Genomic DNA, 26,496 nt, shown 5'->3' on the forward strand with positions numbered 1-26,496 from the left:
CACCTCATCCTCCCTCTCCCACCAGCTATCAGTTACCAATAGCCCCCTGGCCAGGGATAGGACTTGGGGCCCACCTTCAACGCTCTGGGCTGAAATTTTGTCTGGCTTGAGTTTGCCCAAGTCTTCTGCATGCTGTCTCAAGTCAAATGTGCAAAAATCCAGCTGTGTCCAGAGAACAGGCGCTTCTGCCTCTTAAAATCATTCCACCCTCTCTTTCACAATAATAATAATTCCTAAGCCTTGGAAAAAGCAAAACGGGTGAAAATAGAAGAAATGCTAATAAAATAGAGTAAACTTAAATTGTTCTGTATCGATAGACTCTACAATGTGAAAAGCACAGGAAATTGAGGAAATGTGTTTGAAAACTGTTATCCAAACCATCTAAGTGACTTGTGCCATGGACAAGGGAGTGAAATCCAAGCCACATGGAGCTGGAGATGGAAGTGGCTTCCATTTAATAACCATAACATGTACCAGAATGGCAAATCTCTGCCGATAGCTTATAGGTCAGATTTCGTAACTATAAATATGTTGGGTATAGCAGTGTGGATCGGGACACAACCCCATCTGTCAAATCATGGTTAAGTGGAGACCATAGCCTGACTTAGACCAAGGGTTTGGCAAAAATAAATAAAAGCACTAAGAATCGATCAGCTAGGCAGCATGGAGAGTGCTGCATGCTTCACCCATTGAAGAGAGCATGCCGCACTTCTCTGGTACATTTAGCACTTTTATTTCAGCTTATTTTGATTTATTCTATTTATCTATTCATATTTATTTCATTTATTCTTTTCCTACTGGGGAGTGAACCCAGAGCACTGCGTGTGCTAGGTGATCATTGTACTCCCAGCCACATTTCCAACTGTGTTTGGAAGCTTATGGTACACCTAGTCGTTTTAGATCACAGACTGACAGACAAATTTGACTCTTGGCTTCCACGGTGGTTAGAGAAGGAAGCCCCAGCAGTCCTCAGGATCCGCAGGTGTGCCAGTCCCTCCTATAAAATGATCTGCACGGAGCTGCACCCAGGGCTTCAGCTATTCTACACCTCCTCTGGATGACTTCCTTAATGAGGTGTAAATGTCACGTGAATTGTCCTTATACAACCTCTCACCCAGACGAATGACAAGGAAACCATGCATTTGTGTCCAGTACAGGTCCAAGTGTATCTGTGCACTTTTTATCTGAAGACGCTAAATGAGGGATATGAACTGCAGTGTCGCCTGTTACCACAAAAAAAAAAAAAAATAGCACTGACCAAATACCACTTTCTCAGGGGTTTATCTGACCTTTCCACCCCGTCAGCAGAAGGAAACAAACAGAAACGTCCTTCCTCTTTCTCCGCAGAGCCAGCGTAGTCTACGGGCTACAGGACTGCAACAGAGGACAGGAGAAGCCAGGCTGGGAGACGGGGACAAGCCATCCCTCCAGGATCGTCTACCAGCCTCCTGGAGCTCTCACGGCCTCTTGGGAGGTTGTGAGATTGAAAATGACATCGTAACTATGGATGAGGATATGCAGGAGCAGAGGAGGGCAGGGCAGTAGTAATTCTCACAAGAGGAGTCCCCACTACCAGTTCCCTATAGAGTACGTGGCTGAAATGGCTCATAACCATATGGCCACTCATAGCCATGGGCCCCACCAGGAGATGATGGGAAACAGTCAGCCTGAGCCCAATTCTGAAGTATGAAGATGGGATAGAGAAGCAAAGCCACTTCTGCTTTCTGCCCCAGCCACCAAGGCACCAGCCCAAATTTGAATTCTCAGACATCAGCACAGGTTCACTTCAAGTTCTAAGGGAAAATTGTGAGCAATTTCATTATAACTATATGGGCTCTCGGCAAGAGCTTCTCACCATTTCTAGAGAAGCTGTGGAGGTAAGAATCCTATTAACTGTGGTGGGTGTGACTGTCAGCTCAGACGCTGATAACTGGTGGGCTTTTGCTTCCAGACATTTGTAAGAAATATATATATATATATATATACATACATATCCTTATTTCTCTTGCTGTTAATCCATCTTAAGGGCCTGAGCCAGTATCAATAGGCATTTTCATATTTGCCTGAGGTCCTTGTAGAAGTGACAGAAAACTTGAGGCTACTGGTGCATATAGAAGCAGATTCCTATGTAGAGAGGTATTCTCTGCATATGGGAGCCAACCCAAAGGGGACCATTTCAGAAGACTTCAAAATTGCACATGCTGCGGCCATTCAGACTCAACAACAGATGCTAGAGTAGATGCTTGGCTTCCAGCGGTCAGTTAAAGAGCTCCAGTGTGTCTGTGAGCACATGCTCTGGGTTTGGAGTGGTGGGTTTGAGTGACCTCTGTCCCTCCTCAGCCTGGCCCTGGGCGTGTCCGGTTATCCTCCAGCAGCCCTGCTGGTACAGTGAAGAGTATCACATCCTTTGTGGGTTGTCCTGATGGAAGGGACACTGAAGTACCAGCTAACTGAGGCTGCAGCTCCCCGACCCAGGAGCCCTGAGTCCAAAAGTTCTCCCTGCAGTCCAAAAGTTGTCCCTTACACACTGCGACCACAGGGCTCAGCGTGCAGAAGCTGCAAAGATGCCTTCTTATTTGACTCCCCGAGGTCCCTAAGCTGGTTCCCATGGGTTGTGCCCTGTAGGTGGAGACCAGGGTGAGCAAGACAGACATCACCCCTCTTTGGAGAATCTCACATGCCCTTTAGGCACGAACCTGGCAATGAATTGCCACAAAGATACCAAGTGTCCGCCTGTCCACAGATGCTCTGGAAGAAAGTGTCACCAGTCCAGGAAAGCAAGAAGGGTCCCAACTAGGGCCAGATGCCACAGAGGCCCATAAGACCCACACACATACACACACACATACAGCACGCAAAGGTGAGCTCCTGCTCTAGCCTGACACAGGCCCTTGACCCAAATGTGTGCGTGGTGATCTGTGGACACCCTCCAGAAAAAAGGGGAGTGGATTCTAGTGCCCTGGATTTGAGCCAGGCCCAGCGTTGAGGCGTGGTTTGTGGTGCAGGTGAGAACACAGTGGTTCACTGTCCAGGGGGGACTAAATGTGGACTTAATTACCGTAAAGTCTTCCGACCCTGTGATCTTAGCAGCAATCTATATCATGGTCTTCTTTCCAATTATAGCAGACACCCATTTCTGGCTTCTCCCTGGGCAATGCCACGCATCCTGAAGGTACTGTTAGACAAAGTTCCAGTGCTCCGACGACCAGCACCGACCATCCACTGCCCTTCATGGAGATTCGCTACCCACCTTTTGCTTTTTTATATTCCTCACTGTTACCGCAGTGAGGAAAGCTAGAGATGGGATAGTGTAACAAAAGCTCGTGTTAATGAGAAAACTAACGGTAATTAACTAGGAGAGAGCCACGCAGAAAATTGAGTATTCCATAGAACCTGTTACTTATGAGTTAAAATCACTAGTAAGTGATATTAGTAAGTATAAAACAGAAGATACGAGGAAAAAATATTAAAGAAGAAAAACTTACAGAAATTTTAGAAGCTGACTAACTGAAGCATTAGGTTTTTGTATCCAGCTTCAGAAACATGGAACTAGTATGGAGAGGAAGAGATTTTGATTATAAATTAATGGCAAAACTTGGTACCTTCCTGAAGGCAAAGTAAGCAGTTTTAGGACTATCGATGTTCTTTTACCCTTTACAGAATGGTGATAAAGATGGGAATCATACTGAAACAAGAGTTCATGACAAAGACGCAGAGAAAAACACTTTGGCTCAGTGAACTGCCTGCCTTCCTGAGCAGACCTGTCAGGTCAGGACTTTTCTGATACTGTAGCAAAACAAAGAACAGACTGTCATTGGTTAAGCAAAAGGCTGTACAGTGTTTTCAGGATCTAAGGAAAGGATGGTGGTCTTACATTAAATATAAAAGAAAAACAGGAAGGAAAGGAAGGATTAAACAAGGCACTGAGAGGCTGGGCTTCCATAGTAAGTGGAGCTCCATGTAACAGGCAATAGGAAAGAACTTCCGGTCTATTAACTCTGCGCCAAACTTAAACAGAGTCACACTCAAATCGAGCCATCCTGTCTAGCATTTCTCTAAGCGCCAGGCTCTCCAACACTGAGCTTAAGAAAAAAGACATCAAGTTAAAAGAAAACCGATTTTATCATAATGTTAACTTTTGGTTCTCATGAGATTTGCTGTTTGTTTGCTTTGTTCCTTTTACTTTAAGATGCTTATGTAATCAAGGAAGAGTTTTAGGGAGAAAAATGTATCCTAAAAGGCTGTGTAATCAATGAGTAAAGTCTCTGAGGAAATGATTTTGTGTATAAATAAAGCCTGTGAGAGACACAGGTTGTCAAGTAGGTCAAGGCATACTGAAAAGTGCTTCCTCTCTGTCTGTCTCTCAGAAAGCAAAACTATATGGTGTCCCTCATCTGATTCCCCCCTGTCCACTCTTCCATCCACCAGCTTCAAGCCCTGTCCTAACTGGGCTGGATCCTGGCACTCCCCAAGTTCAAATTCTCTCAGACATGCACATCCAACAGGGATGAACATCTGATAGGCACATACATGTCAGTTCAGTGTCCACACTGGTTGTTCCTACACAGCAGCCTGGGAATGATTTACACTGAAAAGCTCACTTCCTCTCTTAACACAGACACCCTTGACACTGGCTAATCAGTGGAGAATGGAGCTAGAACCACTACTATGTGCATTTATTTTACATTTTTTAATAAAAGCTTCACTTTCTTAAAAATAATTTTACTTATGTGTTGTTTTATAAAAATGAAAATCCCAACAATTCTGGTTTACCAATAAAGACTCAAGAGCCAGATGCTAGAGTGAAAACCTGCTAGCTCAAAGAGGCAGAGAATGTACCCAGCTGAGCTTCCTTCTCTGTCAAGTCCAGATGGAAAAATCCCAAAAGGCTCACTAGCTTAGCTGACAGCCCAGGAGGAAAAGGCCAAAAACACAAAGCCCAAGGCTTCATAGCTCAAATCCCAAAAAGCCAGGGAGCTGAGGAACTGAAGCCAAAGCTAAAGCCAGAGCCTGAGCTAAAAGCTCTTTCTTCTTCTCCCTGTCAGCTGCATTCTTGTTCCACCTCTTGACCTAAGGTTAACTTTATTAAATCCTGTGTACAGAAAGCTCTTGGATTAAAAGTGTGTGCTAGCTCTGGGTGAACCATACCATAATCGCCTGTTTACAATAAGAAGTTCTTGGATTAAAGATGTGTGGTAAAACTCAACCACACCAAACAAGAAACAGGGTTTTACAGTTCACGATTTTGGGGTTTCCAATGGGATCAACACTTACATTTTTATGTTAGCCATCACATACCCTTGCTTCTTTAAAAAAGATCTATTTGTTTTCATTTTATGTGTATGAGTGTCTGCCTGCAAGTGTTCATATGTTACATTTGCACATGTGTGCAAAGTGCCCAAGAATATCAGAAGAGGCCACAGGTCCCCTGGGGCTGGAGTTACAGGTGTTCATGAGACACCAAATGTGGGTGCCAGGAACTCAGCCTGGGTCCTCTGTAGACACACTGGCTTGGTTAGGGTTTCTATGCCCAAGATAAAGCACCGTGACCAAAAGCACCGTGGAGAGGAAATGATTTATTCCCTTACAATTCTCAGGTCACACTTCATCACCGAGGGAAGACAGGCCAGAAGCGGAAGTAGGACAGGAGCCTAGAGGCCAGCGCTGGAGCAGAGACCATGGAAGAGTGCTGCTTACTGGCCTGCTACCCATGAATGGCTCAGCCTGCTTTTTTTTTCTTTCTTTTTTAAGATTTTGTTTATTTGTTTTATGTATATGAGTGCTCCTTCCTACATGTACACCTGAGTGCCAGAAGAGAGCATCAGACAGTGTAGATGCTTGTGAACCACCATGTGGTTGCCGGGAGTCAAAGTCAAGAGCTCTGGAAGAGCAGACAATGCCCTTAACCGCTGAGCCATCTTTCCATCAGCCTGCTTTCTTATACCATCCAAGACCAATAACACAGGGCATGACTCTATCTGCAGTGATCTGGTCCTTCCAACATTGATTAGTGAAGAAAATGTCCTACAAACTTACCTATTGTAGACAATTTTTTTTCTTTTTTATTTATTCTTCTCTCATTTGTTACATCCTTACTGCTGTTTCCCTCCTTTCCTCCAGTGCCCCCACCTCTTTTCTCCCCCAGATCTACCTTTTCTCCTGAAAAGGACAGGCCTCACAGAGATATCAACCAAACATGGCGTATCTTTTTTTTCAGTAAGACTAAACATATCTTCATATAGCAAAGCTGGAGGAGGCAACCCAGTAGGAGGAAAAGGATCCCAAAAGCAGGCCAAAGAGTCAGAGACAGGCCTCGCTCCCACTGCTAGGCATCCCACAAGAAGACTAAGCTACACAACCGTAACATATAAGCAGAGGACCTACATGAGACCCACGCAGGCTCCCTGATTGTCAATTCAGTCTCTGTGAGCCCGTATGAGCCCTGGTTAGTTGATTCTATGGGCTATGTTCTCCTGCTTCTCTTTGACCCCTCTGGCTCCTACAATCTTTCTTCTCTCTATTTCACAGGATTTCCTAAGCTCTGCCTAATGTTTGGCGATGGGTCTCTGTATCTGCTCACATCAGTTGCTGGATGAAGCTTCTCTGATAAAGATTATGCTAAGCTCCAGGCTGCAAGTATAGTGGAGTATCATTAAACATCATTTCATGGACATTATTTTTTCTTTCATTTCTTTTCTTCTTTTTTTCCCCTGTAATGTTTGGTTCTGTTCTAAGCCTCTGTTCTGTCCAGTCTCTGGTTCCTGGTCCTCCAGGCAGTGTCAGGCATAGGCTTCCTCTTGTGGCATGGGTCTCAAGTTGGATTAGTCATTAGTTAGACACTCCCACAATTTCTGCCCCACCTTTAACCAAGTACATCTTGCAGGCGGGAAAAATAGTAGGTCAAAGGTTTTTTGTGGCTGGCTTGGTGTCCCAGTTCCTCCACTAGATGCCGTGCCTGGTTATATGAGATGGCTGGTTCAGACCCCAAATCCTCCATTACTAGGAGTGTTTTCTAGGGTCACCCTTGTAGATTCCAGGTAATTTCCATTGCACAAGGTTTCTACCTTGCCCCTGAAATACCCTCCAATTCCAGCCATTTCTTTCAATGCTCTATCTTTCCACCCTCTACCTGATACCTCCATTCCCATCCCCACCTGCCCCCAAGTCCATCCATAAAATCCAGTCTATTTCTCCTTCCCAAGAAGGTTTATGCATTCTCCCCTGGAGCCTTCCTGGTTACTCAGCCTCTCTGGGTCTGTAGATTATAGCAAGATTATTCTTTATTTTACAGCTAATATCCACTTACAAGTGAGTATATGCAGTGTTTGTCTTTCTGGGTCTGGGCTTACCTCATTAAGGATTTTTTTTTTTTTAGATCCATCCATTTATCTGAAAATTTCATTTTTTTTAAACTGCTGGGTAATTGTATCACATTTTCTTTATTCATTCTTCAGTTGAGGGACATCTAGGTTGTTTCCAGTTTCTAGCCATTATGAATAAAGCTGCTATGAACATAGCTGAGCAAGTGTCCTTGTGGTAGAATGGAGCATCCTTTGGTGACATGCCCAGGAGTGGTATACCTGGGTACTGAGGCAGATTCCCAATTTTCTGAGAAACTGCCATATTGATTTCCAAAGTGGTTGCACAAGTTTGCACTGCCACCAGCAAAGGAGGAGTGTTCCCCTTGCTGCACATCCTTGCCAGCATGTGCTGTCACTTGTGTTTTTGATCTTAGCCATTCTGACGGGTGTAAGATGGAATCTCAGAGTCGTTTAGATTTGCATCTCCCTGATTACTAAAGATGTTGAACATTTCAGCCATCCGAGCTTCCTCTGTTGATAATTGTTTAGATTATTTTTTTTTAGATTTTTTTCATTTGCTGATGTCTAGTTTCTTGAGTTCTTTATATATTTTGGATATCAGCCCTCTGTCAGATGTGGAGTTAGTGAAAATCTTCCGCTATTGTGTAGGTTGCCATTTTGTCTTATTGAGTGTGTCCTTTGCAAGGTGTGAGTCACCTGTGCTGCCACCTGAGGCCATGGCAAGGTCCTAGCCCATGCAGCCACTGAAGGCCATGAATGGGTGTGTGGCCATGCAGCAGCAGAGATCTGTGTCAATGTTCATGGCCCATGTAACCACCAAAGGCCACACTGAAATCTCTGGGTGGGTTGCTGACTGGGGCCATGTTGACCCTGCTCTTTGCCTGGACAGCATGGAAGCCAAAGAGCTGTCCCTTATTGGCTGTGGCGTTTGCCCCTTGCCTGGACAAAGCAGGAGAGCTGGCCCTGGTGGCACGGGCACGGGAGAACTGAACGGCTTACCAGCTCAGCTAGATCCGGGGCTTTGAGTTGGCCCACCTCAACATCTACCCCACTTATGAACTGCTAGAGTACATGAAGGGGCCAGTCTGGCAAAATCAAAGCTGCAGGATCTCTGTGACACAGGGCCACAACAGGATATCCGAGAGGAGTTTTGGTGAGGATCCAGTACTGATGGCTTAGCAGAAGTCAGAGGCCTCGAAACAGACCAACTCCTCATTGCAATGAATATTTGCAAATAAAGATGTGTAGGCAAAAGGGTATGCTGTGTGAGAATCAATAAAAGGTTTTTAAAAATATTTATACTTGCCAAGCAAGGCAGTAATCACACCTGTAATCTCACCAGGCCAAGGCTGAAGCAGGAAGATCACCAGATTGATGCTGTGTGTGTCTGTGTGCATACGTACCTGTGTATTTGTGTCTGTGCATCTGTGTTGGTGTGCCTGTTGTGCGTCTTTTTTTTTTTTTTTTTTTTGGTCACATATGTAGACTCAGCATGTTTGTCTGAGTACCACACATGGTCCAGAAGAGGACACTGAGTCTCCCTGAACTGGAGTCACAGGCAGCTGTGGGCCTCCTGATGTTGGCACTGGAACCTGAAAGCCGGTCTTCTACAATGACAAGTAGAAGACAAAAACCCTCTTGACAACTGGGCCATGCCTGCGGCCCCAGACCGGAAGGATTTTACATGTTTAAAACAAGGGCAAGCCTTCTCTCCCAACTCAAAATTCTGCGAAATACAAATAGAGATGGAATATTTCCTGCGTAAATTTAGCACACAAATTGAACAAACGTAAAACACACCACAGAGTTAGAAGCCGTAGTATGAAGAAGGTTTTAAGTGCCTCCATCAACAGTATCAATAGGAATACATGTTGAGGTGACGTTTTGCGCATGCTGTATCATATAACTCCATTAGGAAACTGACTCCTGCCCCTTTGTGCATGGTCAGAACAAGCTGCACACCTGCGCGGCACAGATGTCTCCGTTACAGTTCCCTAGGTTGGGGGTCGAGGTAGAGCACTTGTCTCCCACGGTCCAGGCTCCGTGTGCCAGCCCCAACCCTTTAAAACATAAGGCCCATGGTCCTAGAGTTAAAGCCCGGGACACCGGAGGCTTCTCTGCTCCACACGTCCTTCTCCACGTCACTCCATGTGCGGTGTTGATCCGATCCCTGCAGAGTTTGAACATAGCTTGATCTTGTTTCGGCCTCACTTTGGCTTATTCCCTGCTAAATAAGAAGCTTCTGGTTTGCCAGCTTCATCTGGGCCTTCTCACACTATGCAAGTCAGCCAGAGCATCAGACAAGGCACCTTCCAAAGCATATGTTACCGGCCTCTAACCCTACTGGCTACCTGAGACTGGCCGCGTGCACACGGGCCTCTGACGCACAGTGAGATGAGACAGCACTTCTCCAGGCCCGCTTGGCCCCCATTTTTCACTCCCCTCCCTCGCCCCTCCCTCCCCGGCCCCAGGATGCTCTGATCCACCTGCCACAACCTGTTTTAGAGATTATACTGGGAAGCACTGTCGCACTAGAGCTGAAGCCAAAGCTGCTGCCTGGCCCAGAGTGGGACAAGTGAGAAACTGACCTTGCCTTAAGTGTGAATCCACCGTGATTATCCCTCCTCCCGGCTAGGCCCAGCATAAACACCCTAAACAGCATGCTGAGGGGTCCATCTTGTGGCCATGATTGCCAATTGCAGTCAAGATTATTGAGTATGTCAGTCAGCAGCATCTTTTTCCTTTATAACATTTTTAAAAATTCTTTATTAATTACACTTTATTCACTTTGTATCCCCCCTGTGGTTCCCTCCCTCCTCCAGTCCCAATCCCTCCCTTCCTACACCCTCTGTATGCAGGCCCCTCCCCAAGTCCACTGATAGGGGAGGATTTCTTTTCCTTTCTTCTGATCCTAGTCAATTAGATCTCATCAGAATTGGCTGCCTTGTCCTCTTCGGTGGCCTGGTAATGCTGCTTCCCCCTCATGGGGAGGTGATCAAAGAGCAGGCCAATCAGTTCATGTCAGAGACAGTCCCTGTTCCTATTACAATGGAACCCACTAACCCACACATACTTTGTTAGTATGACATTCAGTAAAGTGTGTCTTTGTGGTTCTCCTTACTCCATCCCCCAGCTCCTCTGGAACCCTTGTTTCCTCCTTGCAGCCTCTCCCCGATACTGCCTCTTTCCTGTTCCTTGTGTCCTTTTGCCCCCTCCCATCTTTCATCAACAAACATTACTCCCTCCTGTGGTTTTCTTTCTAGGTTTTTAGATTTCACCCAAACTTATGCCAGTCACACATGAATACATTGTGGGCTAGGATCTTCAAAGGGAGCTCATGGGGCTTACTTTTTTCTCTCTGAGTTTCCCGTTGCCTTATACTTTCCAGATTCACCCATTCCCTGAAAAATCTCATGATTACCATTCTCTTCACAGATTAGTAACACTGTTTTTAGTCAGCATGCAAGATCTGAGTTTTGTTATGATGTTTTTATACCTGTGTGACACTGTGACTTCAATTCTTCCCTTTCTCGTGCCAAATAGTCTCCTTTCCATATAGATGGCATCAGAGTAGAACTATACAATCTGTAGTTAATACAGACTGCACATCAGGGGGGAAGTGACATATTCTCCTCCCACCCCACTTCTCATTCCTTCATTTACATTTGCATGATATGCCCTGTGCATATGTAAATCCATATGCATATATAAATACTCATATGCATGTCTATGCATAAGAGAGAAAACATCCTGTATTGTCTCTCTGACTCTCTTATTATTTCCTGTAAATGTTATGATTTCAGTTTTTATTATTTTGTTAGTGTGCATATGTGTGTAAGTGCACGCACATGTGAGTATAATTAAGGGAGAAAGGTGGGGCCTGTATCGGCCATGACTACATGTGTGGAGGTCAGAGTACAGCTGCTTTGGGGAATCCATTTTCTCCTCCTGCTTTGTTTTGCCTGCCATGCTGGTAGCCCCGGCTAGCTGGCCCACCATCTCCAGGTCATCTTCCTGTCTCAGCCTCCCTTCTTGACGTACGAAAGCTGAGAACATGTCATCTCACTGTTTTATATGGGCCCCAGAGATCAAGCTCATGGCATCATGCTTGTACAAGAAGCACATTTACCACCCAAGCTCTCTCCCAAACCCAGAATTTTATTTCACAGCTGAATAAAATCCCTCTGCATGTATGTATCACATTTTCTCTATCCATTCATCTAAGCTACTTCCATATAAGTTACTTTTCCCATTGCTGTGACTAAGTCAAGAAATTGGCTGCTGTGTCACATGTGCGTCAGTAGGTGGCAGAGAGGAGAGAGGCTATGTCTACGCTCAGTCTGGCCTATGGACATCTGAATGATTAGTAGCCTACCATTCCCTGAAGAAAAAAAAAGAGAGAGAGAGAATCTGAGATGACCACCAGTACCCTTGCAAGGGGCCACTCGGGCAGGCCAGGCAAGAAGGGCAAGAAGGGAGCCCAAGACCCCACCAGACTGGCACCATGGGGTTCAGACAGGGAGCTAGCCTGAGGAAACCGCCAGTCCTCCCCTGAGCAGGCCTGGGGGGCAGGGCAGCAGTTAGACCATGCACGAGATGATGCCTGCCTGGCACCAAGATGCACAAGCGGGTCATAGCACTCCTGAGACAACCCCAGACACTCAGAGACCCCTGGGTACCACTAAGAGGAACAAGTAAGTGATGAAAAAATGGAAGAGAAACAGAAGGATGTGGGCACAATAAAGAAAGACAGAACTGGAGACTCAAGGGTAGCAAGAAATAGCCTGATATGAGCAGCTGGTGATGCCACCTGGGACCATGGTGGAGTCCTGGCCTGTGCTGCCATCAGGGTCCATGTCTGAGTCCATGGCCCTGCAGAAACAGGGGTCTGTTACCACCAAAGGCCAGGCAGATGTCCCTGGTGTGAGCTGCTGCCAAGGGACATGTTGATGTCTGAGGGCTTTGAAGAACTGGCCCCAGCCCTCACCTGGGCAGCATGGGATAGCTGGCCCTGGGGTCATGAAAGCAGGAGAGCTGACCCCATCCCTTGCCAGCTGCGGTATTGGGGAGAGCTGGCCCGCACATTGTGGGACTCGTGGGTGAGCCAGCCTGATTATCCGAGCTTGGGAGAACTGGCCCTAGCACTTGTTTTCTGTGTGCTGGCATGGACTAGAGAAGAGATACCTCCCGAGCCCTTGCCCCCCACCACCAACTGCAGGGGGGAGACCTGGCCCTGGAGTCATGAGAGTAGGAGAGCTATTCCTGCCTCTTACCAGCTACAGCTCTCAGAAGAATGGGCTCTTCACCTCTCCTTGGCAGCACAGTAGAGCTGAGCCTGGTGGCAGGGTCACTGGCAAGCCGGCCTCAAGGGTGTGAGCATGGGAGAGCTGGCCCCACCACTTGTCTGTGCCATGCAATGACATGGGCAAGAGAGAGATGCCCATCACTCCCAGCCCATTGCCACCTAAAGCAGGCAGAAGAGCTGGCCCCAAGGTCATCAGAGCTATCCCTGGATGTAGGTGTTGTGGGTGAGCCTGCCCCAAGGACATGAGTGCGGGAGGGCTGACCCTGCTTCTTGTCTGTTGTGTGGTGGAATCGTAGAGGGAGAGATCCCCTCCCTCTTGCCCTCATCACTGGAGTCAGGCAGAATAGCTGACCCTGGTGGGGTCATGAGAGCGTGAAAACTAACACTGCCCCTCACCTGCTGCACAGAGCCGGCCCTGCACCTCACCAGAGCAGTAGAGCTGACCCTGAGGGCAGCGGTGGGATGTGGGTGAGCTGGCCCCGAGGGTGTGAGCATGGGAGAGCTGGCCCTGCAACTTGCCTGCCATTCAGCAGCATGAGGTAGGGAGAGACACCCTCTCCAACCCTCACCCCGTGCCACCTATGGCAGGTGGGAGAGCTGACCCTGGGTCGTGAGAGTAGGAGAGCTCCTCCATTCCCCTCACCTGCTGCAGCACTCAGGAGAACAGGTCCTGCACCTCACGTGGGCAGCACAGTAAAGATGGCCCTGGATGTGGCGGTTGCAATTGGACCAGTTCTAAGGGCTTGAGTGCAGAACATCTGGCCCTCTTATCTACTGGGCAGTGGGTCAGCCAAGGGAGACTACTCCTCCCCTCCCTCATCCTTCATCATCTATGACAGGTGGGAGAGCTGGCCCTGTCCCTCACCGACTGCAACACTCAGGAAATTGGGCCCTGTACCTCTCCTGAGCAGCAGCAAAAAGCTGGCCCTGGTGGCAAGGGTTGCAGATGGGCCAGCCCCAAAGCCATGAGAGCAGGAAAGCCTGCGGGCTGACCAGCTCAGATACCTCTCAGGCCCAGAGCCACAGCTTTGAAGGGGCCCACCTCAAAATCTATCTACCCCATCGATGAACTGCTGGAGTCCTTTAGATCCAGAACTACAGGATCTCCATGACACAGGGCAACAACAGACTATCCTGAGAGGAGTCCCAGTGAGGTTCCAGTATTGATAGAGTAGGAGTAGCCAGAGGCCTCGTGCCAGACCAATGAGTCATTGCAATGAAAATTTGAAAACAAAGAAGCATGGACAAAGGGGTACGCTGTGGGACACACTGTGGCCCTACAGCTTCCACAGTGGGGTTTTCTCTCTCTCTGTTGCGAGAGAGGTTGCAAGGGTGAAGGATGGGTGTGAGGAGAGGGGGAGATGAGTGGGACAGAGGTGCATGGTGGGAAACTCACAAAGAACCAATAAAAAGTTATTAAAGAGGAAGGAAGGGAGGGAGGGGGAGGGAGGAAGGGAGGGAGGAAGGAAGGAAAAAAGGAAGGAAGGAAGGAAGGAAGGAAGAAAGAAAGAAAGAAAGAAAGAAAGAAAGAAAGAAAGAAAGAAAGAAAGAAAGAAAGAAAGAAAGAAAGGTCTCACTTTGGCTGTCAGCCTAAAGTCGGGGAGAGGTGAGGACACTGGTCACTTTGCATATATAGTCAGGTCTCAGAGAGAGATGGATGCTGGCGCTGCCCTATGGTCAGCTTCTTATTCAGTCTCAGGCTCTTTTTGTCTACTAGTGTTTGTCTTATGAAATAGGAGGATCTAAACTTTGGTGTATATAATTTGATCTTGATGAATTGTTCCCTTTATTAATTTGCAGTGGCCTTTTATCTCTAGCTAGTATTTATTTTTTAAAACAGGATTTCTCTGTGTAGCCTTGGCTGTCCTGGGCTTGCTTTGTAGAGCAGGCTGTCCTCAAACTCACAAAGATCCACTTGCTTCTGCCTCCCCAAGTGCTGGGATTATAGGCGTGTGCCTCCATGCCCAACTCTCTGGCTAGTTTTATTTGAAGTCTACTTTATTGGGTATGTGTCAGCTTGTTTTCAGCTCTGCTTTGCCTGTAGGTTGGTTGGTTGCTTGGTAGGCTGGTTTCCCCCTTTTAACTCCCAATCTGTGTGTCTCTTTGCCTGTAGAGTATGGTTAAGGGAGATAACAGATAACTGGAGTTTAGTTTTTAGTTCATCAGCTGCTCTATTACATCGGAGAGTTGAATCCATTTGCATTTATAGTTACTATTGAGAGAGTTTTGCTTATTCTTGTAATTTTTGTTTCTTGGTTTTGGCTGGATTCTGGTTGGATTATTGTATGTTGCTTCTTTTCTTTCCTATTCAGGTTAGGGCTGGGAAACTACCCAGTGAGCTACCTGTGTCCACCACAGGAATCAAAGTCAATTTCATCTCAGCCTTCCTCCTTTGTTCTGCCACCCCAGCCACCTTTTCTAGCAAGCCTGGGCAGACTTGAGTTCTTTCTCCTGTATAGTCGAGTGTTTTCCATTGAGATTGCCAGCAGCTTGTGGGGTCGATGTGGTCAAGACTAGCATCCCACCGTCCTCGTTAGCTTAATCAGCGGGGAAGCCTGGTGATGCCTCTGCTGAGCCCTGGTGAGTGGGAGGCTGGTGCATCCCGGCAGAAGGGTACTTTCTGCATCCGCAGTGGGGCCACCTTCCCACTTCTTTCCTGGGCCTTGGCTTTTAAATGCCCCCAGTGAGCCTTAAGGCTTGGGAAACAGCCATATCTGCCCTCTGCCACCTGAGGGCTATTGCTGCAGTTCTCAGGGCCCAATCATAGAGCAGGCTGGGATCTGAGGGGAACAAGAATCTATGTAAGCCCCAGGAGTCCCACACGACTCTCCAGCAGTCCGCAGAGTGTAGGTAGGTGAGGCCACAGGGAAGCACAGACCCACTCAAGCTGCCCCCAAACGTAGGAGGAATGCAAAATGAGCAAGACCAAGATCCCGAAGCACTGGGGCAGAGCACCAAAACACCACCAGAGGGCACTCCAAACCAGACAACCCAGGCCCTCTTTGGTGAGGCACTTCCCCACAGAGATCGGCCTTTCACGGGGAACTCTTTCAGAGCTGCTGAGGCTGCTGCAGCCTTAAGCAGCCAGCCAAGGACTGCCGTCAGAGCATCATCCCCAGAGGCACCTAGGAGACGGGAAATCTGCATCCTGTCTGATGATGATGTTCAGCCTGGGTTGCATCCCCTGGTCCTGCCAGCAGGCTCATTGTCCCATGGGAGCCCAGGGCAGGGCCAAAGGCCGGGACCCCACGGGGTGAGAAGAGGGCAGTAGAAGAAGAGAGTCCTCCCTCCAGACGCCGAAGAAGGAGCCCTCGGAAGTTGATGTAAAGGCAGAGAGAAGCCTGCTCTTCAGGTCCAGGTGAGCAAAGGTGATGTCCAGGTGAGCCAGGACTGCACACACAGCTTCGACCCTGTGAGGGGTGAGTGGCAAACCAGAGCTGCACAAGTTTCCAGACCACAGGCTGTGAGTTCATGCTTTAAAGACGGACTTTTAAAATCCTCCTAGGTCACATTAAATTGCTGTCTGGCTCAGATCACCGCGATTCCACAGTGAGAGCCTCCCCCGGCTGCTGTCAGGTGTCAGGTAAACGTGTTCAGTACACAGCCCTATGCCAGTTGTTATTAATACTTGCAGGTGGGGTGATGTAGGGCGCAGGGGCCCTGGCCCGAGTCCAGGGCACACCGGTCTGTTGGGAGCATGGTGCAGAGCCGTGGCTAGAGCTGAGTCATGCTCAGGGAGGCAGCCACTTCACTCTCTAGGCAAGCCCCAGCTGTCCTGGGCTTGGCTGGGTGTGGCCTGCCCTTGACCTTGCTTAGAAAGGTGGGTTAGGAAAAGGCTGAGGTGGAGGGCTACAGAGCAGTTTCTTCTCTTTCACAGAGGTGACCCCTCTCTACTGCAACCCCGCAGTAGCATAGGTGTTTGGGACAGACAAGGCTCCCAGGGTCTATTCTAGCACCCATCTCTCTTCTCTGCTTGCCTTCTCTGGTCTTGTGAAAGCCAGCCCCACCCAGTTCCTGAGGTAAGATGAGACCCGGCTGGCTTTAGCCCGTTAGCACACCCTACTGGTTTGGATTCAGTCTCAAGGGGGTCGCTTAATGCCGAAATCAAGGAAAAAGGGAATTTGAGGGGGATTGGGAAGACGCCCCTTGGTTCTTCGGAGAGTGGAATGTCTATTCTTTCCATCTACTCTTTCCTCCCGCCTGGTGGGAGAGAACAAATGTTAGCCCCTGAGGCTGATTCCAGCATAAAAGTGGGGAGTGAGAGGGGGGAAGAGAGGAGGAGGGAGGGGAGAACGGAAAAAGAAGGAGGGAGAGGAAGAGGAGGAGAAAAGGGAGGGGGATGAGAGGGGGAAGAGGAAACACCCCAGAAGCAAACAGAACTGGATGGAAAGCAACCAGGCTTGGCTGACAGTGTCAACCTGCTGGCTCCAGCCGTGCCTGCCACCCAGGTTATGAGGCTAAAGGAGCCAACACGCGCCCTTGTATTCTTGAATTCAACTTTACCTTTAGACTTTCGTTTTGTTTCCTTTTTTAAAACAGTGTCTTATGTAGCTCAGGCTGGCCTCAAACTTGCTGTGTAGCTGAGGATAGCCTTGAACTTCGGATCCTCTGCCCCTGCCTCCTGAGTGCTGGGATTACAGACACCTGGCTTCATGACCTGCTAGGAAATGGACCCAGGGTGTAGGCTCAGAATCTTCATTCTAAGTCTTGTTATAATGGCTGTCCCACACACAGGGTCTCCAGTCCTGCCCCAGTCCACCTATGCTTCCAAGCCCTGCATTCTTGTAAGACAGAATGAAGATGTCACTCCAGGTGTGTCCGGGTTGCTGAGGTCTGTACCAGATCCAGGGTCCTCATTGCCTAGTCCCAGCTCCATCTCTGCCCTGGAAGCTCCCAGCTCAGCTGTGTGCTCTGGACTCCTGAGTCCCAGGTCATGCTGACATCTTGGGCCTGGGCCCTTTTAGATTTCGTGCTTAGCCACCATTTCCTTCTTTCTGCTATGTATCCCAAAGACAGTTTGCTCTATCCATTCCAGGTGCTACCCCACCATTTCCTGGGGACCGGTCAGTGACAGGAACTGTGTCCCCATGCTAAAGTGTGGACCAGAAGCATTCTGCCCCAGCACTACCCACAGAATGCCCGCCACTAGTCCATAGCCCCAAGCTTCCGTTCTCTGTGGCGTGGTAATGGGTGATGGGCTGACGACAGCCCTACCTCTCCAGCATTTCTGCTTCCCCCAGACCAGGCTGGAAGGATCCGCCAGTGCTCACGTTGTCACTTCAGGCCTGACGCAAGCTCAGCTTGTAGAAGTTAGCAGAGTGGAGACAAGGTGGGTGGGAAGAACATCTGGAGGTGCGCCCCCATCTGCAGTCACGTCATGTGTACTGAGACAGGCAGCCTCTGTCACCTGACAGCCCAGCTTTGCTTGAAGTCTAGGACTGCTGTGTGAATGATGCTGATGGCTGCAGAAGTGCCACACGGCTAGTTATCACCAAGATTTGTATTTGTTTGTTTGTGTGTTTGCACCCGTTTTCCACAACTGTAAATGATGTTGTAGTGAAGACAGATTTCCAAATGGAGAATGGAGAAGTGGCTCCCTGAGGATGTGACAGAGCTTTCCTGGGCTCTACCCCAGCCCCTGGACTACAAGTCCCAGAGGCCATAGTGGGAGCCAGGAGCCACCCAGCATGTTCAGAGCAATTTGCACATATCCCCTTAGGTCTGTGCTGGTTCCTTGAAAAAAAAAAAAAAAAAAGAATCAAATCTAGCAGCTAGGGTTCTTGGCTCACAGAGCCCTTGTGCCCTGGCTTCCGCTGACGCATCTGGCATATGCTCCCTCTGAGAGGCGGTTGTCACTGCTGGTCCCATTCTCCAGATATGAGGAACTGATACTCAGACTTCCCCAAATCTGCTCTCAGATCCCCAAGGTACATGCTCCACAAAGAAACTGGTCCCTCACAGCAGGCTTCATGTTTGAAATCCAGGCAAATGTAAAGGGCATTCTAAATATATTTCTTTACTATAGATGCTGATCGCCTGTTACTGAAACCAGGAATTAGCTTGTCTGCCTGAGGATGTGGCTGCTGCCTTCGAAAGAAGATACGGGAGAAATCTGCACACTGCCAGCTTAGAGATGCTGCCGACGGCTTCCAGCAAAAGAAGAACCTTCGCTGCCAGATACTTCAGTAAGGCTTTGGCTCTGTGTGGGGGATGACTGCCTGTGGGCTTGACTTCCTGCTTGAGACTGATGTCTCTCGGGGCCACCGAAAGAGCCTCCTTGGTCTGGTGGGTTGTGGGCACCATGAAGTTGAGGCTCAATCTTCCTTCAGACCCCAGCACGAGCTGGTTACGCAGCACTCAGTCATGAGCTCAGCATCTGCTCTATGTATTCCTGAAAAACAGGCTCCAGCATGACAGCAAGTGTCAGGGGTCCTGGGCACCAGTGGCCAAGGACTCTAACTTTATTTGATGTCTGAGAGGACCATGGTGTCCATAGACTGCTTGGACACTAGGTAAAGCCTCCACAGAGAAAGCTGTACATCCCAAGGCTTCTCTGTTTGTGCCAGAGAACAATCCAGCCTGGCAGTGAACTGAAAGATGTGGACAATGCTTGAGTTGCCCCAGGAAGTTCTGGGAAGGCAGCAGTTAGCCACAGTGGGCCTATTGTCTGTTTGAGGCACAGGCAGATGCCGGTCAGGTGTGCCCTGACAGTGCTGGGCCCTTCAAGAGCTGAGTCTTGAAGGTGCTGGGTCAAAAGGTCATACAGATGCTGAGCCTTACAGGTGCTGAGTCACAGAGGTGCTGGCTCACAGAGGTACTGGGTTATAGAGGTGATGGGTTATAGAGGTGCTGGGTTATAGAGGTGCTGGCTCACAAAGGTGCTGGGTTATAGAGGTGCTCGCTCACAGAGGTGCTGGGTTATAGAGGTGCTGGCTCACAGAGGTGCTGGCTCACAGAAGTGCCTGGTTATAGAGGTGCTCGCTCACAGAAGTGCTGGGTCACAGACGTGCTGGGTTATAGAGGTGCTGACTCACAGAGGTGCTGGGTTATAGAGGTACTGGCTTACAGAGGTGCCTGGTTATAGAGGTGCTCGCTCACAGAAGTGCTGGGTCACCAAGATGCTGGCTCATAGAGGTGCTAGATCCTTCAGGAGCTGCCCTTAAATGTGTGGGCACTGGCTGGACCCCAGGCAGAAAGGAGCTCGTTCTGTATGTAGCTGGGTAGTATTCTCTGGTAGTCTAGACCTGAGTTCTGAACTCCGGAAACAGATGCCATCAGTGTCCTCTCAGGGCCTGAAGTCCTGCTTTAGAAACTGGAGGAGTCTTCAAAGTCCCCGTCCTCCTCTGGGGACTTCTGCCTAATCAGACTCCAGATTTCAGCACATTTTTATGTCACATTTTTATATCAGGAAGAAGTGAACAGAGCCTCAGGGGCTCAGACTCCAGCCATGCCTTTGCCATCCTAAGCAAGCATACTTAGGGTGAGGAGAAACTTTCTTCTTTCTCAGAGGCAGGATTGGGTGGGCTGGAAGCCAAAACTGGGCTCAGAGCCCTGGGCTGGATTCTAGATGGAAGCTCCACTTGAATCAACGCATGAACCTCTGGGGAGAAATTGGGCTGGGGGCAGCTAGGGTCATGGTACCTGGCGCACTCCAGCTGCTTTCCTCTGGCGGGGTGACAGTGTCATCCAGCGCCATAGGAAAAGCCCCCAGTTTTGTGGATCTGTCTGACATGATGGTTTGTTGTCGTCCCTTCTCTCCGCCCTGCTCTGGAGGTCATGTGCCAACCTGTTGAGAAAGGGACAAAGAAGGTGTTACATGAGAGTTTAATGAATAAGATGGTATCCGCTTTTATATTAAAGTAAAATTCATGCAGCAGAGAGTTAGCTGTTTTGAAGTGTAAAATCCAGTGGCTGTCCAAACACGCAGCATGCAGTGTGGCTGCCCCACAGACTAGCTGATAAGCCCTGTTGTCACCCATGTCATCCTGCAGCGACTAAGCAGTCCCCTTTCCAGCCCCAACAGGCAGGAATCTGCTTTTCTGTCTGTGCGGATTTAGCTGCTGTGCAGGTCTGACCGATACGTCTCTCTGTGCCAGGACACTTAAGCAGCCTCAGGGGGTGGGGAAATGGTGATGTCGCTTCACAGAAGGCTTCAGAAAAGAAAGATGTTTGTGCAGAAAACTTCTCTCTTCCCAATCTTGATCCAAACCCCATCCCCACTCCAACCCCCCGATTCTGGTTTAGTCAGGTTCTTCACAGCATCAGAACTGACTGATATAGATGGGATTTACAGACTGCAGTCTGGCTAGTCCAACAATGCTTGTCTCCCAACAGAAAGGCCAAGAATCTAAGAATCCGGTAGCTGTTCAGTTTAAGAGTCTGGATGTTTCGGCTGGTCTTCAGTTTATGTCAAAATCCCAAAGAAGCAGGCTCTAAAGCTAGCTAGATAGCTTTAATACCTTCCTCAGCAGGAGGGCGCGTGAACTTGCAGTGAGAGTTAGGGCAAGCAGGTAAAAAGCAAGAGCTTCCTTCTTCCACGTCCTCCCATGTGGGCTGCCACAGGAAGGTGTGGCTCAGATTGAGGGTGGATCCTCTGACTTCCAATGACCCAGCCAAGAGAAATCTCTCACAGGCATGCCCAGATGCTTGGGTTTTAGTTGATTCCAGATGTGGTCAGGCTGACAGCGCAGATTAGTCATCACACCTGGAGAATATTATTAAGTTTGCTCTTGACTGTTGCTTGCAGAGATTTGGGACAAATGTGCTGTTTGGGGAATTAAATCTCTCTGCTGTACCTTACAGCATCACTCTGACCACCACCATCGTGCCAGAGGACCTGCAGGAACCTTCCTTGTAGCAGGAGGCCAGAGCTACTTGACTCTGTCAGATGCTGCTGTGCCTTGTGGGAGCGTCACATAGTTTATGTCCTTGATCCTATTATGTTACCAGAAGGGATAGACATACATGTCTATCCTATTCGCTAATTGTTTATATTTTTATATCTTACTGGAATTTACTTTGCTGGCATTTCTGCTCTGGCACTGCTGTGTGCGTTCAGGAGGGATGACGGGCAGCAGGTTTCTGTACCATCCCCTGTCTGGCTTTGACCTCAGAACAGTGCCTTCAAAGAGTGAGCTGGGAAGCAATCCCCTTTCTTTGTCTGTCCTAGCTGGAGTTGCTATTTCTGTGACAAAACACCATAACCAAAGCAAACCGGGAGGAAAGGGTTTATTTCACTTACAATTCACATCACTGTTCATCACCAGAGGAAGTCAGGACAGGAACTCCAACAGGGCAGGAACCTGGAGGCAGCAGCTAATGCAGAGGCCATGGAGAATGTGCTTCTCAGCTTGCTATCACGGCTTGCTCAGCCTGTTTTCTTCTAGAACCCAGGATCACCAGCCCAGGGATGGCCCCACCCACAATGGGCTGGGACCTCTGACATTAATCACTAATTAAGAAAATTCCCTATAGCCAGATCTTATGGAAGCACTTTCTCAATTAAGGTTCCCACCTTTTAGATGACTCTAGTTTGTCAAGCTGACATAAAAGTAGCCAGCACATGGTCAAAGTTTTCTTTCTGTGCCGTGATGAATGCCATGACCACACTCAACCCGGGAAGGAAAGGATTTATTTGGCTCAGATTTCGAGGCCACAGTCCATCACTGAGGGAAGTCAGGCCAGACGCTGAAGCAGAAACCATGGAGGAAGGCTGCTAACTGCCTCAGTCTAGCTCATGCTTAGCTGGTTTTCATAAGCAGCCCAGGACCAACTCCCCAGGATGGTGCCACTCATGGTGAGCTACCCCTTCAACATCAAGCACCAGTCCAGACAGTCTCTTCCAGGTGCGGCCAAGAGCAGTGTGATCATTGTCCAGCTGAGGCTCCAGCTGCATAGGGGACTCCAGCTGTGTCGGGCTGGCAGTAAAACTAACTGGGACACTCCTTTGGTGAAGGAATTGGAGGCATCGTTGGTCAGGACACTGGATCCTTGTCGCTCTGGGGTTCTGCCTGCTTTGTGGGTACCCCACACTTTGTTGGCGTAGGTTGTTCACAGCATTCCTTTACAGGCCTCTGTAGATTCTATAGAATTGGTTCAAGGTTTCCTATTTCCTTCCTGATCCTTTTTGTTATTATTATTGGCCAATCTGTTAAAGGTTTGCTGAGTTTATTAATCTTTTCAAAGACTTTTTTTCTCTCTCTCACGTTTTGCTTTCTGTTTCGGTGGTGTGTGAATTTATGTTCTCATCTTTATGGCTTCCTCTTCCTTAGCTTTGAGTCTGGCTTGATTTTAGGTAGAAATGTGTGTTATTGATATCCTGATGGTAACACTTGAAGCTAAAATTGTGTTAGCTTCCAAATATTTGACAATTTCCAAATTTCCTTTTTGTTATTATTTCTAATTTAATTCCAGTATAGTCAGAGAATGTAGTTTGTATAATTCCAACTTTTAAGTTTATCAGACCTTACTTTATAGCCTAGCACATAATCTACCCTGGAGAATATTCCAAATGTCCCTGTGAACAAAATGCATCTGTGTGCTGCATGCCTTGTGTGCCCATTAAGCCAAACTAGTGATGTGCTGAGTCTCTTAGGAAGCTCCCGGTGGCCTTTCTAAATGTTCTTCAGTTATTGAGATTGGAGGATGACAACCTTATTATTTAACTCTCAAGTCTTATTATTTCATTGCCTTTTTCAGTGTTGAGGCCCTCTTCTTAGGCATGTATACACTGATATCTATGGCCCCTTCTGTGTTAGTCTCCTATCACTGTGAGAAAAATGCCTGAAAAAAAAACAAAAACAAAAACAAAAAAAAAACAAACATCAACTTATCAACTTGCTAGGGCTTTGCAGTGGTTCAATAGGTAAAAGCTCTTGTCATGCAAGCATGCAGACCTGAGTTCTAATCCCCAGAAGATGTGTAAAAGCTGGACACATCGCACCAGCTTCTGGAATCCCGCTGCGTCTGTAGGAAGATGGGAGGTGGAGGCAGGACGCTCCCCAGAAGATATTCAGCCACCTAGCCTGGTATACAGAGTAGAGGAAAAAAATAAAAATAAACAGACCCTGTCTGAAACAAAATGGAGTGGCTGAAGGTGTGGGGTGCTGGGACAGCTAATAGCTCAGATTCTCTCTGATCTCCACACATTCATACTGTAACACACACAGGAGCCCACATTGACACATACAATGTGCATGCATGCATATGTGCATGCCAGCACACACACACGAGAGAGAAAGAGAAAGACAGAGAGAGAGAGAGAGAGAGAGCATTTGCAGACTGGTAAGGTGGTTCAATGGGTGAAAGTACTTGCTGCTGCGTTCGGTCCCTGGAATCCACAGTGGGAGGAGGGAGCTGACCCCTGAAGCCAGCCTCTGGCATCCACATGAGCACTGTGGCAGGCCCACACTCACATTCACACACAATGATGATGATAACTGTTTTAAAATCAGTTTACTAAAGGAGAAAGTCATGGTCATTTGTCCTTTGCTCTGGGTCCCTGGCAGCACAGTACCTTTCCAGGAGGATGTGCCAGGCCATTCACCCACTGCAACCAGGAAATAAAGTCAGAATGAAGAAGGAGCCAGAGCCCCGCTGTCTCTTTCAAGAATGTGCCCCCAGTGACTGAGTTCTTTCTCCTAAATGCTCACCTCTTTCAGACCCAGGAGCGACACAGGCTGGGTCCCAAGCCTTTCACTGTTTAAGTCTGTAGGGCCTCTTCGGATCAAGCCATCACAGCCTGCTGATGTGGTCACGTGTTAATCCCCGTGACTACTATGTTTCTTTTCTCAGCACCTCTTTGATCGTGGATTGATGTGACCAGTTCCAGCTGGCTTCCCAGCTTTGGTTCTGCACATCACTTTCCTTCCCGCTTGTGACTTTGAAGCTCTGAGGGGTCTCACACAGAGAACATGTGACTTGATCTCACTATTGTTCGTGAATGATGTAGATCTGGGTATGTTTTTCTCTCTGAATTCCCCCAGCAGTTTTCTCCCCAAGTCACACATTAGCCGTATTAGAAGCCTGCAATTTAATCATATAGAATTTTTATGCATCAGTTAAAGTAGATTAAAAATAGTGTAAAACAAAAATATACATTTGTAGAATATTTCCTTTAATCTTCCTTTTTTTTTCCTTTTTGTGGCCGTCGTTTTGCCAGTGGTCATTTGATCTGCCAGCACGTCCTTCTCTGCCTCCGTGCACCAGGCTGCTGCTTTGCCTTGCTCATTTTTGAGAGTCAGCTTTGACATAGGCTGGCACAGGTTAACAGCTTTCATTTTCCTTTCAGTTCTTTGGCCACACCCCTCCACTTGTAGCTCTCATCGTTGAGAGGCACTGTCACCTGTTCATCATCACATCGATGCTCCCCCGCGTCACCGTCACCGGGCTGTTTCTTCCTATCTTCAAGCTTTGTTTGATTTGGTTTGGTTTGGTTTTGCCTTTCAACAGTTTGATTGCAAATTTTGTCATTTCATTGTCCCATAGCACCAACCCTTACAAGGTCTGTCTGTCCACATCCTCATGGGTGTTAGAATGTCTCCCCCATCCTTGGGATCCTTTAAGCTTGTTATATGTGAAAAATAGTACTTTTCCATCAAATTTTTATTTTTCAAATAAGTTTCCTGCTTCTTGTCTCTCCCGTCTCCATCTTGCAATGCATCTCTGTATTGACAGAAACGCTTGTTGCTGTTTTTCATATCTCTGCAAGCCTGGTCTTTTTCCTTCAGCTGTTTTGTAGCCTGTGAGTCCACTGTCTCATCTGAGTACCTCAGCATTACAGACACGCTCCACCAGGCCCAGCCATCTTGGATTATCTCTAGTGCTGGGAATCAGTTAGGTGCAACAGTTTGCTAACTTAGCTGATAACTCTCTATAGAAGGCCACTGGCAAGTTCCAGGGGCTGTGTGAGGAGCAGTAGGAAGAGCGGTGGCATTGCCCCCTGAGTTCCAGATGCTGGCTTGGTAAGAACTGAGTCAGAAGGTACAGTTTTGTTTCCTTTCCTCTTCACTTCTACTTTTTATGCTACAAACAAACTAGAAATGATAACAACAACACGGGGGTCACATTGTCCTCTTTCCAGCTCACTCCAGGAGGTGAACTTGGCCCTGGGATGGCAATGCTTCTCTTTTGCGGGTGAGGAAACAGAGCCCCAGACAGTGGTGCAGCCATGTATAAATGTGGGTCTCCCCCAAACACATCTTAAACAAGGGCCGAGAGGGAGGTGGTGGGTTGGGAAGATGAGCCAGGAAGCAGGACTGTGGCTGGAGAATGGCCAGAAGAAAAGAAGGCCACCACTGAGGCACTGGAGAGATAACTGCTGTACCCACAGTTCCCGTGCAGGGACTCTGAGGAAGGCCTGAAAACCTCCAGCAGAAGGGCGATGGCTTCCCAGCACCCATTCCCCAGTGAACTGAATTCATTCACACGGCCTCAAAAGGAGCCTGAAACTGAAAGTCAGCAGTCAGCTCACCCAACAGGGAGCTCGTAACTGCAGCTGAAAGCCAGAGCTAGCCAAAGACATGGGTGTGAACACTCATGCTTTTGCCAAAACTACAACCCACCTCACCCAGGGATCTTCCCCCCGACCAGTTTAGGACACTGTGTGAACTAGATACCTCAGGATGTGTGGAAGGGCTCAGGGGACACTGGTCCAGTGCAAAAGTGAGAGGAAGTGGTGGGCAGAGAAAGTAACTCTAGAGCCGGTGAAGTGCCTTATCTTAAAGCAGTCCTTCCTGGAAGCCCGCCCTGGGAAGTCACTGCTCACAGAAGGGGGCCGGGAGAGAGGTAGTGGTGCCTGGACAGCTTAAGAAGAAACTTACTTTCTCACAGTTCTGGAGGCCACAAGATAAAGGTGTTGGCAGGCTTGCT

General features: G+C 48.2%; 1 protein-coding gene and 1 pseudogene across 3 annotated transcripts in view; both read left to right on the top strand.

Moving 5' to 3' along the window:
* The first annotated feature begins 11,576 nt into the window (after positions 1-11,576).
* On the top strand, positions 11,577-11,701 carry LOC132656701 (small nucleolar RNA SNORA17; annotated as a pseudogene).
* A 3,973-nt stretch (positions 11,702-15,674) lies between these two features.
* The window catches only part of Arhgap22 (Rho GTPase activating protein 22), a 158,176-nt gene continuing 147,354 nt past the window's right edge, over positions 15,675-26,496 (top strand). The window contains exons 1-2 of one of the 3 annotated variants that reach the window (XM_021643468.2): positions 15,675-15,985; positions 18,653-18,812. In XM_021643468.2, coding sequence (XP_021499143.1) covers positions 18,761-18,812 — 52 coding nt within the window. In that variant the 5' untranslated portion in view covers positions 15,675-15,985; positions 18,653-18,760. Of the gene's footprint in view, positions 15,986-18,530; positions 18,555-18,652; positions 18,813-26,496 lie in introns of those variants that run through there. The other 2 variants (XM_021643463.2, XM_021643465.2) reach the window with 2 other exon arrangements.

This window comes from Meriones unguiculatus, chromosome 9, assembly GCF_030254825.1.
Source record: "Meriones unguiculatus strain TT.TT164.6M chromosome 9, Bangor_MerUng_6.1, whole genome shotgun sequence".
Classification (NCBI taxonomy): domain Eukaryota; kingdom Metazoa; phylum Chordata; class Mammalia; order Rodentia; family Muridae; genus Meriones; species Meriones unguiculatus.